The 17038-nt window shown below is 41.2% G+C and overlaps 1 protein-coding gene across 9 annotated transcripts in view; it reads right to left on the bottom strand.

Moving 5' to 3' along the window:
- The window catches only part of CHCHD6 (coiled-coil-helix-coiled-coil-helix domain containing 6), a 115978-nt gene that overhangs the window by 76740 nt on the left and 22200 nt on the right, over nt 1-17038 (bottom strand). For 6 of the 9 annotated variants that reach the window (XR_008747154.1, XR_008747153.1, XM_055803499.1 and 3 more), the window contains one exon: nt 3736-3756. The exons of the other annotated variants lie outside the window; for them this stretch is intronic. Coding sequence is in view for 4 of the 6 variants with exons in the window: in XM_055803499.1 (XP_055659474.1) it covers nt 3736-3756 (21 nt within the window). In the remaining 2 variants the exon portion in view is untranslated. The remainder of the gene's footprint in view (nt 1-3735; nt 3757-17038) is intronic. 9 annotated transcript variants of the gene reach the window in all.

Genomic DNA, 17038 nt, shown 5'->3' on the forward strand with positions numbered 1-17038 from the left:
AAGCAATTTCAACTGAAATGAAACAGATCTAAGAAAGCAGGGTGGTCTGGTAGATCATCAAAGGACCCCGATTCTCCTGCTGATTTTTCTACATAAAGCCCATAATATCAGATTACTAATCAAGTGACTTATACTTCCTTAAGGAGAAAATAAATAAGGACAAGAATGAGAAGTAAGACAGTAGTGACGTCTCTCCACAATTCAGGTGGAAGGTGCTTTTCATGTGAAGTGTAATACAAGGAAAGAAAATAAAAGTCAGAAGATGATCTCTTAAAAATGCAATAGAGTTTTGCTTCATCTAAATAAATTATGTGGCAGTGCTACTCTCCTCGTGTAGCAGACTATTCTGGGAGCATGAAACCAATACATGTAACAATACTGGTAAGAGGCTTTATTCTGTTTCTGGCAAGACATCGGTCCACACACACTCACTCATCTTTTCAACCTATGAGCTTGCCTGACCTCATTCACCAAGAAATTCAGCATATTTATGCATATGAGGCCTCTGGAAGGGAACACAAACCAAATACCTAATCTCTCAAGTAGGGTGCTGAGATGCAGACACATTAGAGGTATGCTGATCTGCATGATGACGTCCTGCATGGACTTCCAAGCAGGCCTGACTGGAGGGAGGATGCCCACAGTGAATAATGCCTCCACACCAATGCACCCTGCAGCAGACAGACATTCTGTTAGTGACTTCCCCAGGATCTTGCAAAACTGACGTCAAAGAATCAAAACTGGATCTCCCAGCTGCAGACTATGATCTTGGCATACTCCCCATTCTTCCCCCTAAGTATTTTCTCCCGTATTATCTCCCATTATGTCCCACTTATTGCCCATAAGTTCTACGATGAACCAGAGGTTGCAGAGAAAACTTCTACTTGCAACTCAAATGCATCTTCAATGCCTTGCTTGTTTTTCAAGAGCTGCTGATGTTTCAGTGCATTGAAGTACACTGAGAAACATTCCACTTGTGACAGATCCACTTGAAAGTTGCTTTCTGTTTCTCTCTATCCCCAGCTGTTATTACTAGAATCTTTAGTACACTTTATGATGTTTGAAGTATGAATGGTACAGTCAGAGCATGTGTCATTTGAAATATTCACTGTTCCAAACTGGGTTAGGCAACAAGGGACATTTTGTATGAATACAGGATATTTATTAAGAGTTCCTCTAGTCCTGCTGCTTGTTCCCTACCTGAAGTCAGAAGCCTGTGATGTCCCAGACAGAACTGGCTGCTATGGAGATGATTGCAATTTCACAAGGGATTGAGATTGCAGGTGCCAAACAAAGCATCAGATACACTTTTCACATAAAGGCCTTCAGAACTAAAGAAGGAAGGAGAAGGGAAGACATGCATGAAAACACACTGGTTTGAAAATAATATATCAGAAAGCTGCAATTCACATCCACGCTGCAGATACTACAACGGAGTTTGAACTTACAATGCAAGAGATGACCAAAGCCCAGAGATGACATCTAAGAAACTATAGCATAGAACACAGCAGAGAGCGTGGTGTCCAAGAAGTATGAATACAGAAACAAAACAGAGGGAGGGGAGGAAGAACATACATAGTTGTAGAACACATGAATGCACCCAAAACTTAGAAAAGTAGCATGGGACAGCACGTATTTGCAAAAGAGAATGCATGCAATAAGCAACTGCCCTCTGTACAAAAACTATTTATAAGAGATATTCAGGAAACGTTCAAGAATTTCCTTTGATGGTGTCGGAAGTTACAAGCACTGCGTTCTTACAAAAGGACAGTGAAGGTGTACTACTAGCATGCTGCTACAGCTTCCGTGGTTATGGATCCATGGTCTGGTTGAGGGCTCTTTCAAATTCTTGCTATGTTTTATCTTTACACTTTTTCCACAAGCCCAAAGTTTTTCAGGTTATCTCACTGTTGCTTTGAACAGTGACAAAGAGCTAGGGCAGAGTCATGTGCGATTCTCTGCCTCCTCCCTTTATCAAGTAACCCGTTTAGAAACAAACCGTGAAAGCACATTTCTAAAGCTACGCGTTACATACTGGCTCAACTAAAGAATTCAAGCACTGGCCTGCTAGCTGACACACAGGCCAAAAGAAATATTTTACAAGCCTCTTAACTGAGGTAATGAAATATTATTGGTTCATTCTCCATGAGCAAAGCCAGACACTCTCAGCCTCGTCCTGAACTGACACCAACATGCAACACATCCGACTGTGCAACTGATCTTCTAGAGCTGGGCTTCGCTCTAGCTACATCCATTCACAGATTAGCTTTTGCTTCGCCCTCCACAAAATATCACCAGATTTTTATAATTTTTAATCATAGTCCCTTCTCATCACCTTGTTAAACATGAAAAATAGGAAGGAAATCTGCTCGAAAAAAAGGGGCTTGTGGCAGGGTCAGATCACAGTAGGGAATGTGGCACCCAGAAATTAAGTGCAGCAATAGCACAGCCCACAGCTGATGGCTACCATCAGGCTGTCTCTCTCTGCAATACTGTTGAGATTCTGGGATTTGGGGAGAGGGCATGGAGAAGACTCTACTGAGGACAAAAAACCACACCCCTCTCTCTGGCAAAGGGCAAGCTGAGCTAGAAGGAAAGGTCCTTACCTCAATCTATACAGAACTTCCTCAAAGGCAAGTCACAGCACTTGGCAAGATTATTGCAAAAATATTTATCTTCTTGGCAAAACACATTCACCAGTCACAGACGAACTAGTGAGATGACGCCTAGAGAATCAGTCAGAGGCAATACAGGGAAATAAGCTACAAGGATAAAGGAAAGGTCCTTAAGTCTTTATAAAATGCCTTGTTTCTACACCATCCTGTCTTGGCTGAGAGGAGTTATCAGCTTCCCCCAAAGGTATCCACTAGGATCTCTGCAGCGGCACAGCAGAGATACTTTGGCTGGGTACCTCAGCTTGCCACACTTCACAACTGCAAATTCTTATACCTCATGCTTTTCCATGTCTCTTCCAGTGCTGGTAGCAGTCCAGGTGGTAGGGAAAAAAAACCAAATGCTATTAAAGGCTCCAAGCTAGAAGGGATTGACAGCAATTCACTAAAGAACAGAACTAGCTCCAAAATTAGCTAGTTGGCATGTTCCTGACCAAGCCTAAAGGGAATGGCAGAGCTGAAAGGGCAACAGTGAAACACCATGAGGCAGGCTGCACACATCATGCCTGAAACTGAGCAGCAGAACTTTACAGAGAGGCTTGTACCAGACAAGTAACTATGGGGGCGCCTTGACTCAACCTCCACTGCATCACTAGAAATACCACCATTACTGTGAGGCTGCCTGCAGTCACTATTCCAGACACGTGAGGCCTACAAAATCACTTACTTTTTGTCCTTTCTCTCATTCTGTTTAAAGGCAGGCGACTGGGTTTTGTTTTGTTTTAGAACCCAGATACAGAATCATTGCCTTAAAAAGCAGTACTGGTGTAACCTTCATTTCTTCCTGTTTCTGCTGCTCTCTTAGCCAACAACACACATCACCAAATCAAGTTTGGTTTCAGCAGCTGTAAGCTACACAAAAGGAACCAGTGAAAATCTTTATGGAGGAAATAATATGCAATTTTCTAGCTGAACACCTTTTAAAATGTAATGACAGAAAATAAAATCCTGCATCTGTGCTCAGCAATAACAATCTGTACGCACGCAGTAACAACATGACACTTGGAATAAGCAAGATCCAGACAAAAAAAAAAATTAAAAAAAAGAGAGAGAGAGAGCTTACCCAGGCATCCAAATCTGCAGGCTTGGAATAAAGAGAGCACAGGAGAGAAAGGAAGAGAAAAAGAAGAAAAAGAGAAATCAGTGATTTATGGAGGTTGCCTGCTGCTGCACAATATAGCTTTTAGGATGACAAGTTTAGAAAAGTTCCTTAAAAATGACAAGCATCTTCAGCAGTGCAGTGCTGTCCCCTGTTGGGAACAGTGCTATTAAAACAAAACAGAAGCACATGCACCCCAAAAAATGAAAACAAAGCAAAGCCCCCAAAGACTGTTGCAGGACTCCCCTGTAGGGTGGAAGGTAAGCAAAGACAGCTGTGAAACTGCCAGTTTCAGGTCATGCAAGGTGCTGCATGATCTTAGAGATGCTGACATCTACAACATGCACCAACGAACGTGGCAATGCTGGGCATACTCACAAAGAAGCAGCCAACAACTCTGCTGTTTCCAAATTACTTGCAAAGAACAAGTATCCTTTTGCAAGGGCATTTTTTGGATGCACAAGCTGACCTACATAGCAAGTCATCTTTACTGGACAATTTCAAAGAGTGCTTCCTAACAGAAAGCCAGTTAACTGATCAGATTTCCAACTAGATCCCTGTACACAGGCAACTGAACACATCTTTAGTGCACAGTTCAGACCTCTGCCAAATCCAAGCTGCCTTCACCTGCTCTTTCTTTTGTTGGCAAGCCTATTTAAGTATGAACACAAGCAGATGAAGCCGGCTGCAGTATCACCTCTTATTTATTTATTACAACTTTTTACTTACCCAGTAACCCAGCAGCAGCAAAGCAAGTATAAGATGATAAACATTTCATGCCCATTTCCAACCCCTTCTGAAGCCAAGGCATTTATGAGGCAGCCACAGCTCTCATTTGTTGTCAAGGGCTGCAAGCCTTCCCTGCCTCTCAGGACTAGATTCAATCAGCAGCACATTCGCTAAGCAGGAACTTCAGAAAGGCTGGCCTTTTTTATTATGATTATTTATTTGAGGGGAGTTGACAGGGCAGGAGGAACTTTCCTCTTGGTCATAGTTCAGTGCCAGAGGGAGCAGACGGTGGAGCGCAATATGTTTATGGGATCTGCCATCATTTTAATGGCACAGAGCAACTACTTCAGGTAACTGAGGGATGATCTGTCATCAGCTATGTGTGTCATCCATCCTCATCCTTTTCAACAGCTGAGAGGGCTGGAACTGAGTATCTACAGTTCAGCTGGGGGAAGCCCATTTCCCCTTTTCTGCAGACAGGTTTGATACAGCAGCATCAAATCCTTGGCCAAACAAACCAATACACAACAGGTGTTCACCAGTAATCACTGACCAGTCTTGACAAAAGCCTGATTTGAATAACATTTTTCTTCCTGCTGATTTTTACAGTCAGGACAGATGTGCTTAGTTTTGTTTTTACATTTTAGCAATTGCAAGGCTGTCCATCCTCAGCAGATGGACAGGAGGAACACAGGGCTCTTTATGGTACATGTTACTATTTCAGCAGGTAGGTCATGCACACCAATAGCTCTTTACTGGATGTACATCTGTCATCCCTGGGGTGCCTAAGCCATTAACTGTCACATTCCTGGTGGAAAAATGCTTGCAGGGCAAACTGCACACGAGGTACTAACTCAGTGGCACTACACAGCCGCTGAGAAGAGAGCAAGGAGAAGGAACCAGCCCTATCACCAATAGATGGTCCCTCTTAAACCCCTATAAGATAAAACTAATTCTGCGGTTGTGCATTATAAGGAAGCTAACACTGTTCGCAACCACAGGTCACCTTTCCACAGGTACCGCCAAAGGCTTCAATTTTGTCACCTTTCAGGAGGGGGGAAATTATTACTCCAAGACTAGACAGATATACTCCTCTGACTGGAAACAGAGAAATTAAAACAGGTGTAGATGCAGTAGGACATATTGCTGCATTGGGAAAAAATAACTACATTTGCAGTGAAGCACAGACTCAATAAAATATAATAATAAAATAATACGAACATTAAAACCCAAGAGGGTTACTAGTTTAAGTTTTGGTATCTCCTAACCATGTGCTAAGATCTTTTGTGGACCTACATTTACCAAATTGACTGATAAGAAAATACACAGCATGTCCACTAATATTTTTAAAGTTTAAGTAAACTGCTTAAGAAATGAGCAACATCTGGGTTCCTTGCTTCCTAACCAAGTGAATCTCACTTCCAGCTGCCAGCTGGGGGCTTACGAGTTTTATAATCACAGCCTTGGAACACAAGCCACCATCTAGCACCCTTGGTCAGTACTGCTGAACTCTTCCTCTAAAACAAGAGTTCATTTCTCTTCGAGGCAACCCCTTGGATAGCAATTACAGGAAGCTGAAAAAATACTAAAAATACTGGATTTAATCATTTGGGGTCAAAACCAAATCAAGATATTATTCTTGACTGCATCGGAGGCAAAAGATTAATGAACCAGGATCCAGGTCAAACCACCAACCCCTGTCCTAGGTATTCATTTCACAAATCTCACATTTGAGCACTGATTATTCCGGCAGGGGATGCTTTCCCACGTATGTATCAGCAATCCAACTTCCAACGAAATCAAGAATATAGCGCCAAATTAGTATTTCACACATACGGATAACTTCCAGCATCTTTTCCGAAACCCATATACCACATCACCCATAAGTGCCTGCCATAATGCATACCTCACTCATGTCTGTCACGGTCTGGGCAAATGTGAAAATGGCAGTGAGCAATTAAAACATAGTTCTGCGATTGGTGGTGAGGGAAGGAGCAATCAGCATGATAAAACTGCAGCCTTAGGAAGGGCAATGCCTTTGTAACCTGACTGGAACCAGCTTCACCCTGGATTACCTTGCTGTAGTCAATAACTCTGTCATGTAACTAATTTCACTACAGCATGACCAATGACTCAGGAATCCAAACTACCAGCATGGTAGAGATCTCTTACTTCAAACTCAACACAGAGTATTTCTAGGGGCACTGCCAACTTTGGGAGTGGAAGATAGAGTGGGAGAAGCGAGAAACGAGAGGCAGCAGGTGCCCAAAGCCCAAGACAGCTGCTGGCAACAACTTTTGCACTCATGTCAGTATCTGAAGAGCTCTGCAGCACATATTCTAACATCTTCATGACCAGACTTCATCACTGAATGAGCGAAGAGTCATTTCTTCTTAAAGGCAATTCCAGCTCTAAAGTCTTCCACCATGGTAGGAATTAAAGCATTTAAAGAATACATCTAGACATTTTGTATCCACTCCAGACCTTTAAACGCTTCCAGTTTAGTGGAAAATTGAAGCAGTATCAATATTAAATGTAATGAGAGTCAGAGATGTAACCAACTGACAAGAGAAAGGAAGCAGGAAGAGACACTGAACAGCAATCAGTTTTGAGGAAAGGCTGTGATGAAATTGCTCAACTAATGTACACAGAGAATACGCAATTCTATAAACATGAAGATGGGAAGCAGCAGAAAAACCCTCTGCCCTTTTATGATGCAGGGACAACTGCACCTCTAATACTTACAGCATTGCTGCAAATAGGTTTGCAATGCAGACAGTTGATAGTTTTCATTTAAAACAAAATAAAGAGAAAACTATTTTATAAAATCCAAAGTAAACCATCTGCTTTCATTGCTTGCTTTAATACTTCAGCCCATTCCCACATTCTCCTTTTCCCATCACCACTTCTATACATGCACACATACAGTTTTCATTTTCTAGGCTGCCAACAGACAAGGCATTCAATGTCTATAGAAATCTTGCAAAGCGTAGGCTCTCTAGAGATGGATGCTCACGATGCTTATTTCTGGTAGCAGGTGAGTCAACAGCTCCCTCTAAATTTTTACCTCCTTACTTAAATTCCTACTCTGCCTGTTAGACATAAGAATCTCCAAGTCCCTGACCAATTGAGCAAAAAAGAAAAAACCTCCAGAGAAAGCATCATGAAATTCTGCATTAATTATGACTTTCTATCCCAGAAAATATTTCAGACCCTACTGAGTCAATGAGGTATTTTCTCATAAAGCTAGAATTAAAGGCCACTCAACTCTTCTTGGATTATTTCTAGCTCATAATCATTAATACAGACTCCCATTATGCAAGCCTAAGGGTGGCATATGGCTTTCTAGGGATAGGACAGACGGAAGAAAATAACAGTTACGCATACCTACATCCCAATCTCATTTCTGTGCATGCATATGGGGACATAGCTTTCCCTTGCCAGATTCTTAAATACCAAATATATTAGCTTCCGAGTCAAACATAGTACTTCAAATACAACCACTGTTTTGGGGGGGGGGGGGGAAAAGCAGTTAAAAGAAAAAAATCAAGATGACATGCATCATCAACCCATGTGCCTCCAAGCTGTAAAAATGTTTAACCACATGAGTTCAGGAATTCCCTTCCCACATTTGCTCCCAGACACTACATGCAATTTTTACCTGCCTCTGAACAAAAGAGATATTTATAGGCACCAGGTTTAGCATAGTACAGTGAATACAGATTTCCTGCCACAAGATTAGAATCTAGTTTATTTTTAAAAATATTATCTCAAAAACTATACAGTTTAAGAGAAATACAGTTGACTTTGGGGTTGCTTTTTAATACAGGCAATGACTGTCTTAATTACATGCTTAAGAAAGAAAATTCTGGAAAGCCTTCAGTCATGGTCATGTATCCCATCTCGACAAATCCCTTCTGCAGGTGGAAAATCAGGTGCACTTTCGAACTTCATTTTCACCCACTTTGACAGACTTGTAAGTTCTCCCGTTCTCCCTGCTCTTTCATCCCGGACACATGCAAAGCACACTTCACACAGCGTTACAGGCTTAGTACCTTTCCGGGGGCAGAATCCAACCTACCAGTTTGCCAAGATATATGTGGGAAAGATATACAGTAATCAATATTTAGTATGTATCAAGTGGATTTCAAAGCCTTACAGAAAGGGCCAAAAAAAGCATGGGGGACTCAGGTTAAAATAAATGGCCTGGGCTAGTACACATACACAACCATCCTTGTAGTAAGGTGTTGCCCTAGAGAGTATAATGGAGCCAAAACCATGTAGAAACACTACTCAGACTGCCCAAGGGAAAAAAAAAAAAAATATAGAAGTGAGGAACTTCACTACTATCCCCTTCATTTCCATGATCACTAAAGAAAGATAGGCAGTCAGCACTAAATTGCCCTACAACCAGTTCTGAAAACGTACCTCAGTCTTCGCCTGCAGCATTCCCTACATCCTAGGCCACAGTCAGTGTTATGAAAAGGCTGCCAATTAAGTTGTGGTTTTGAGCTATAGACAAAACGTCCACTAGAGACTCTGATTCTTGCTTCCAAAGCACTTGCAACCCACTGTGTGTTTTAGGAAGAGAATATAGTGGCTCTGGAATACATGCACTCTCAGCTCCTCACAAGGCTGTGATCAGAGAAAATGCTGCAAGGTTCATCTTTTAATGAAGTCCAAGTATATCATAATGAAATCATCTGCAAAAAGAAGAGTGGAGATTCAGCAACAACAAGGATTTCAGGCTATTGTAAAACTGTATTCTTTATTTTTATATTGCTATCTCCAGGGCATGACTGTATCAAGAGTAACCTGCAAATCTATGTCACTGCCAGCAAAATTTTGATTTCCATTTGATAGGACAATTTGCAAACAGCAGTTTTCCACATTGTGCAAGTGCTCAACATTTGTAAGAACTACAAGAATTCAATGCTGATTCAATCCCCATTTACTGGGCAAGGGAACAGACTCTTGCTCAAAGGAGATGGCTTGTAAAAATCCAGGGCATGGGGAGAGCATTCTGTCTTTCTACGAAGGAGCAGTACCTGGTAGTCTCTCAGCAAGGATCACAAACCAGGTGTTGCTGCTGCCGTGAAGAACAGGCTATAGACTGCATAGGGTATAGAGGTAGCATGAAGAGTTAAGCAGTTTGAGGAATTTTCCTTAGGAAAAGAAAACAAAATGTCACTTGTAGTGGAGCTCTTGAAGCTCAAAAATCATGCTACATGCTTTTTACAAGGGCATGTAGTGATAGGACAAGGGGTAATAACTTTAAACTGAAAGAGGGTAGATTTAGATTAGGTATCAGGAAGAAATTATTTACTGCGAGGGTGGCAAGAACAGGTTGCCCAGAGCAGCTGTGGATGCCCTGACCCTGGAAGTGTTCAGGGCCAGGTTGGATGGGGCTTTGAGCAGACTGGTCTAGTGGAAGGTGTCCCTGCCCATGGCAGAGGGATTGGTGATAGGTGAACTTTAAGGTCTTTCAACCCAAACCATTCTATGACTCTATGCTAAGGAACCAGAGAATTATTTACTCCTGGACCTTTTGATCAAAAGCAAGAAGCTTGAAATTCAGCTTTAAAATAGCATATGCTCTAAATATAGCAGTCAGATGACCTGACAGAGCTAAGATTCATGCTTCATGAGTTTGCAAATTGAAAGAGTCAATTCAGCTCAGAGCATCACAGAACCTTACAGCCAGATTGCTGTATTTATTGTAGTAGATACTATTTACTAGCATATCTCCACACTGTTTGCTCTCTAATTATAGTTGGGGCACATACATCATTTACTTTCTGTGAGCTCTTCTTGTATGCTACACCTCCAAAGTCAATGAAAGTAATTTTAAGAACCTGTTGATTGATTTATTGATCAAACAAGTTGACCAGTGCAGTAGACTAGAAATAACCAGACAGGCAAGTGATTTGATAAATATTCCTGGAGATTAGTCACTATAGGCACTGAAAGTCAGGGAGAAAGAAATCCTTGAAGGTAGGTTCAGGCGTTTTTTTAGAATCTATATTAACAGCTGGCCCTAAAACCAAGCAGGTCTGCATAAGGAATGAAGTTAAGTACACTCTCCAACTAAATGTTTGAGATAACTCTGTACAATCCAGTATTAGCTATCAAATTCAGTAGAAGCAACTGGAAGAAGTTCAGCTATTACCAGAAACAAATGTCAGAAGAAAAAGGAAGTGGGAGGTGTTATACAAGAATCTGAGGCACGAAAGGGATACTTCTGACCAAGGCCATGGAATGGAAGAAACACGGGCAGAGATTGTCATCCACAGGCTGCTTCCAGTACTTGGGACAGTTTTCTGGAGATTCTGTGGTGGGACTTCACTGCAGCTTTCACCAAGCTCCAACAGCAAGGAGCAGATCATGGCCCTGGCCACCACTCAAAACCATAAACTCCATCTATGAAGTATTCACTGCAAAGGCCTATTTTTTCCCTGTGGATTTTCTTGTGATTTAATGACGTTCTCAATTAAAAGTGTTTGGCAGCCTATCATAAAACTAAGCTGAACGTAACCTTTTACACTGTCCACTCAGTTGTGTGAAGAACTGTCATCCAACTCAAGCAAGAGGCAAATTAGGATTCAAGTCTGTCGCATAGGAGTAGTTTCCTAAGAGGCAGAGGAAAGGTACACTAAGAAAGAAGGAAAAGGAAAAAGCTTGCATTACTACTATTATTTGTACAATATTTTAGACAGCCTTTTGGAACCGTGGCTTTGGGGAGTTTATATCTATCCCCAGGACAACAAAGGAATTAAAATGTCCAAGGAGGTCAATAGCTTGTTCCGCAAGCATAAAATTAAAGCAGAAAAACACCAAACATTCAGGTGCAGACAAAATAAATTAGCAAGATTGAATTCACAATCTCTCATAATCTCTCAGCATTTTTTAAAATAAATGCCACACTCATCAAAACAGTCTTTAAAATAAAAACCTTTCAAACCTTATTGATTTCATAACATTCTCCTTCCTGCCTGTCATATATATATATATAAGATACATATAAAAACAAAAGAAAAATTCACTCCAAGAAACCAACAGTCCATTGCTCCCTTTTCCATTTAGTATTGGTTATACACCCACAGAACCCTTAAAACATTTTAAAGGATCAAGCTTTTCTTCTCATTAGTACCACCATCACGTTGTTCTGAACTGTGGTCATATAACCTTTTGCACCTTTTCTCTCTATTGAATCAATCTCCCCTGGCAACTTCTGGTGTGGCACTCCACTCCTCCTGCCTCCGGCTCTTCTTCCCTCACTAATTCTGTGTTCAGAACTGTGAAGCACAAAATTAGATGTTTCAAATTAAGCAAGGAGAGAGAATGAGAGAACCTTATTAAATCAACATTAGCATCAGAGTGTCTTTAAAAGAGAAACTCAATTGCAAAATATTACTCGAATCTGTAAAGCTCTTTACATTGACAGAAATGAGACAGGCAGCAGCTGAAGTCATCTTCCTCTGCCCCCACCTTCCTCTTCACCCTGGTCACAGTGCTTGAGCAGTAAGAGCAGGATACTTTTCAGACCACAGCCCCAGAGGAAGCAGAGCTTACCTTGAACTCACAAGCACTGGAATTGCTAAGTAAAAAGGACAGGTCTGCTAACATAACATCGGTGGGGGGCAAAACACACACACACAAAAAACCCCCACATATTAACGGACAAGAGCAGACTCCCTTCTCCTCCCAAGCTTTCTACAACACTGGTTGTTTTCTCAAGTCACATTACAAGTTACAGTCAATTCTTTACTACTTACAACAAGGCAGAGAGCCATTTCAAGTTTTAGTTTCTGTTCTCAGTCCCCAACTATCAAAATTACTGACACAATGGCAATAATCTGCATATTCTGATCCAAAATGACTTAACTTTCTGAACATGAACCTCCAGTTCCCGGCCAGATATCCTTAAACTCCTTCTCAAGATAAATCAGTGGAGTATCATACCACTCCCCCTCGCTCCATAGCTAGACATGCTGTTAAAGCCAGAAATCACCCCTGAGCCCACATGGTCTTTAAATGTGACTTTCCCTTGGCACTTCTTGAATGAGAGCTGATATTTGCACCTTGTGTCAACAGAATGAGTGTACAACACCTTACACCACTGTGCAGCAGGCTACATACTTGTCTGCTGGGCTGCCACCTAAAACAGGGAATATCTTGGCAGTATATCTTGTAGGGAGAGTTTGTAATGTGTCCTGCTAAGGTGCCCTACAGAAACAAATCCTACTAAAACAATTTAAGAACAAAAAAAATATATATATTTCAAAACTATTCTAATTAAATAAAATCAATGTTTAGAGTACCCATTTAGCTAGGGAATATGACCCTGAAGGCGAGCAATATGAAAGTGAAGCTCAGTTCCTGATGACAAAAAAAAGCTTTCAAAGCATTTTGGGGTAAAACAGACACCACTTCAACAGAAACGGAGACTAAAGCTTTTGTTCAGTCTAGTCCCACTGCGCAATGGAAACTTCTGTATCTCAGACACTACTGAGAATTCCGCGAACAGAAGAAGGAGGATAAAAATAACACCTACAAGAACTAGTGACAGAAAGCTAACTTGGTTGTTAAAGGGCTGTGTCTAGTCAACATTCTTGTTTCATAAAATAAAACATTTCATTTTCACCTCAAAGGGCAACCGCAGCAATACAAGACTGTTTGGAGCCTTCCAAAATTAAAAAATGAGCAATTTAACATTCAATTATAAAAGCTCAAAAATGGGGAAAACAGAAAAGCCAAAAATGAAGTGCTAAACCTGGGGCCACCCTCAATGTCTTTTCAGGCTGGTAAGTGAAACACACTTAACTGGCTGCTACATTCCTTTCTTCCAGGAAAGGACAACACCAAGCAAAAATTTAAACCATTTTTTCCTGTTCTCTGCTGCATCTTAATTTTTTTCTAGCCTCTCCCTAGCAGTCTGACACAGAACTTGAAGCAACCTGTCGTTGCCAGCAAATCCCATCCCTTGCTTTTGTAGGGGTTATCACATCGTGCCTTTAATTCAGTGGGACAGTAACTATAGTAATTAACTAAAGTGATTAGTTCCCATTCACATGCCCAACACTTTCAGCTCGAGTGCTTCCATTTTGAAAATCTTTCAGGAAACAGTCAACTTTTACTGGCCACACAAAATGTACAACTATAAGCAGAACCAAGAGTGGAGACAATTTTTGTGCAACTTCCACCACCTGTTTCTTAAAAACCATTAAGTCAGTTTGATAACTCAGCATATACCAACCCCAGAAACAAACAATGAAATATGTAAGTGAAGTCACTTATAACTGAAATCTTGGAAAAGTTTTAAAAGAAACACAAAGTTTTAAGAACTAAAAACACATCAGGAACTAAACAACCAGAGGGTTCTGAAGGGTTTTATTTTTGTTTTCTAAAAACACACCATACTACTCACCTTCAAAGATCTCAGAAAATATCAACATATCATGACAACACTTCTTGAGATAACTACTATTCCAAGAAAACTAAAATACAAGCAAAATGCCATATTTTTTCCTGATTCATGCAGAAAATACCAGACAGGATCATGACTGATAACAGAGACCCAAACCGCAGAAGAAACAAAGATTTTCATCATCCATGTATTTGTGCAGATTACTGAAAAGAGAACAGTCACAGTGTACTGATGCTTGCCTGTTAATATCCTTCCAAGATGGCACAATCAGAAAATTATCTCAAAAGATCTAAGTATAATGGAATGAAAGGTTACACACATTTGAGATGAAGGGAAAGAGCTGGAGCAGCAAAAAAGCAATCCCTGTTTCATTCTTAAGTCTCTAAGGGACTCAGGAAGCAGCAGCGAATGGTGGAAAGCCATCCACCAAATCCAGGGAACTAATACTGCTTGCAGTAATTAACTCACTCTAGGTGTCAGCCTGCCACCTACTACTGTCAGTGTGGAAAACTTGCTGTAAGCACCGGAAGGATTCTGAAAGAGGGAATGGAAACACTGAAAAAGAAGAGGCAAGACACACAAAACAACACAAAGACTCGCAGCAGCCTTTCCTTTCAGTAGTAACTGCTGGCTGCAGCACTCAGCCCGCTTCTGAGACATCGGTAAAACGGACCAGTCTCATCATCATTCAGTTTTTCAAGCAGCAAATTGGGAATTAATATTCACAGGTTCTATGACTGACATAATTGCAATTTAAAAAGGGCAATTAATCATCAGCCACACTGGTGGCTGACTTGCCAGGCTGGGATCCTTTCTCTCCACACCTGCCAGCAAACTCCAGGAGGCAAAAGCATCACATGCACACACAGAGCCAGGAAGTGCCTTTTTTCTCCCATTGGGGTTTTCCCCCCACACTGTGCCCCATGAGGATCATTCACTCACCCTTTCCCCTAGCAGCTCCATCACAGTGTCCAACCAATCTCCCTTGTCATGTGGATAAGGAATGCTCCCTCCACTTGTATCTCACTCACATCATCCAGGAGAATTGAGGCAATGAGCTCCATCACCACCATTAAGGGCTTTCTCCTCACCTCCCCGGGGTTTTTTTGTATCTTTTCATGAACTAAAAATTTTAAGAGTGTCATCTCATCTCATTCCTGCTTGGCATGTATATTATAAAGGTGAGAGTACAGATCCAGAGAACTAACTAACATAAGCTCATGGAAACTTCAAACCTGGCAAGCGCTTTCCATAAGATGAGTCAAAAAAGCCACTAAGGCAGTATTTACGTCCATACTCTTATGGGAAATTTTTCAAGCATGCTTTAAACAAATTCAAAAACCAAGCCCATAGTTCTGGGTATTAGTTCTGCCACTATAAAATCTTTCTATGTGAGCATCCATTGCCAGGTGTGGAAAAGTATTTCAACCAACAGTATTTAGAGAAGAGACATTTTGAAAATTGTCAAAGGTGTTCGGGTTACCAGAAAGAAAAAGTTCTCAGACTAAATTACTGTGGGCTGAGCATATGACCTCCTGCAGGAGTAGAATTCTTAATATAACGTCCTTTCCCAAGAGGAAGACAGTCATCAAACTGACCACCATATTATGCCAGTTTACTTATCTGAAAAGTACATAAAACATTATGGTGATAAATACCATAAAAAATAAGTATGAGATTGATGGAAAGATTCAGAGCTCAGCAAACTGTGAGGTCTTCAAGTGACATACTTAAGACTATGTCCTTCGGCCAAAGAAAATATACAATGTGCTTCTAGGCCAAAGAAATCTTGCTCAAACAGGTGCTACTGCTGCCAGCCAAGCACAACAGATACGTAGGGACTGAGGATGTGTTGCCACACAAGCTGTACAGTCCTCCCCTCCTCATTCCTGCCAGTCAGCAACCAGAAATTGCCTTCATCATAACAATACAGGAAAATAATTCAATGCTTTTGTATGTGAAAGAGAGTAATTTCCATCCTAAGAATGAAGTCAGGATGGAAGCTGCAGCACAATTACGTATTGCACATCTTGGTCAGCGTTCCAAACAAAGGTAGTTAACAGAATGCCTCTTCCAGCAGATAACACCAATAAATGGCCTCATTTCCATCTATTATAAGATAATAAACAGGCTTTGCTTCCTCATACTGTCCTCATTTCTATCAGGTCCCTCTCAAGATTTGCTATATTTTTGACACATGCTCCAGGTATTCTTCATCCACAAACCTCCGTGCATCACTGCAAGTTAAATAAGGTGTCTACAACCCACTTCTCTCAACTCTGTGAAACAAGGCAAGCACAATTATGAGCCCCAAGGGTTTAGAAATCTCTCCCAAACAGACCGTTACTTTCCAGCGACACAAGTATCATGTTGCCCACATGCCCTCTGTTCAGATAGGACTGACCCTGTCCTCTGTTAACAAAAATCACACCTTCACAAACAAGAGAGTGTGGTGTTGAGAAATAACAGGTATTTCACCGGAGTATGTATCTTCCACCAGTTATCAGTAAATACCCTGTAACTCAGTTGCACTTCCTGGCTGGATCAAAGGCTTTTACTGGGCTCTTCTGCACGCAGAGTGTCTGTTTACCAAAAAGAGAGTAACAAAGCTGGGGCGGGGAGGAGGAGAAAAGAAATACAAAGAATCTTTCTCAAACAAAATCAGGGCTCCCAGGCTCCTGCCCAGGATCACGAATGATTCATTTCCTACATTACTTGGGCTTCCAAATTTTCCTAACACCTGTAAGCTTAACGCCTCCAATCAGCACTCACTCACACTTTGTCTTCAAGCCCTTATTATGAAGTTTTGATAAGCTTTTTGCTTCCCAGCATCTCTCACTCCACAGGGGTAAGAGCCACTAATAGACAGACCAAAATCCTTGCCTCTTCTATTACCTACATTTAGCAATCAGCAACTGCCCAAGTACTGTGTGAGACCCAAAGCACTGCCATGTATTACACACTTACCTCTGCAAAACCACCCTGCACAAGTGACAGCTTCCAGGCAGGGGGGAGGGGGAATTGTGCAGCTTTGTGATAATTAAAGCATAGACAAGCATCACTGCTGTAGAAAATTACGTATTAGCAGTGAAATTACTTAATAGAATGAAA

The sequence above is a fragment of the Falco peregrinus genome, chromosome 5 (genome assembly GCF_023634155.1).
Source record: "Falco peregrinus isolate bFalPer1 chromosome 5, bFalPer1.pri, whole genome shotgun sequence".
Classification (NCBI taxonomy): Eukaryota; Metazoa; Chordata; class Aves; order Falconiformes; family Falconidae; genus Falco; species Falco peregrinus.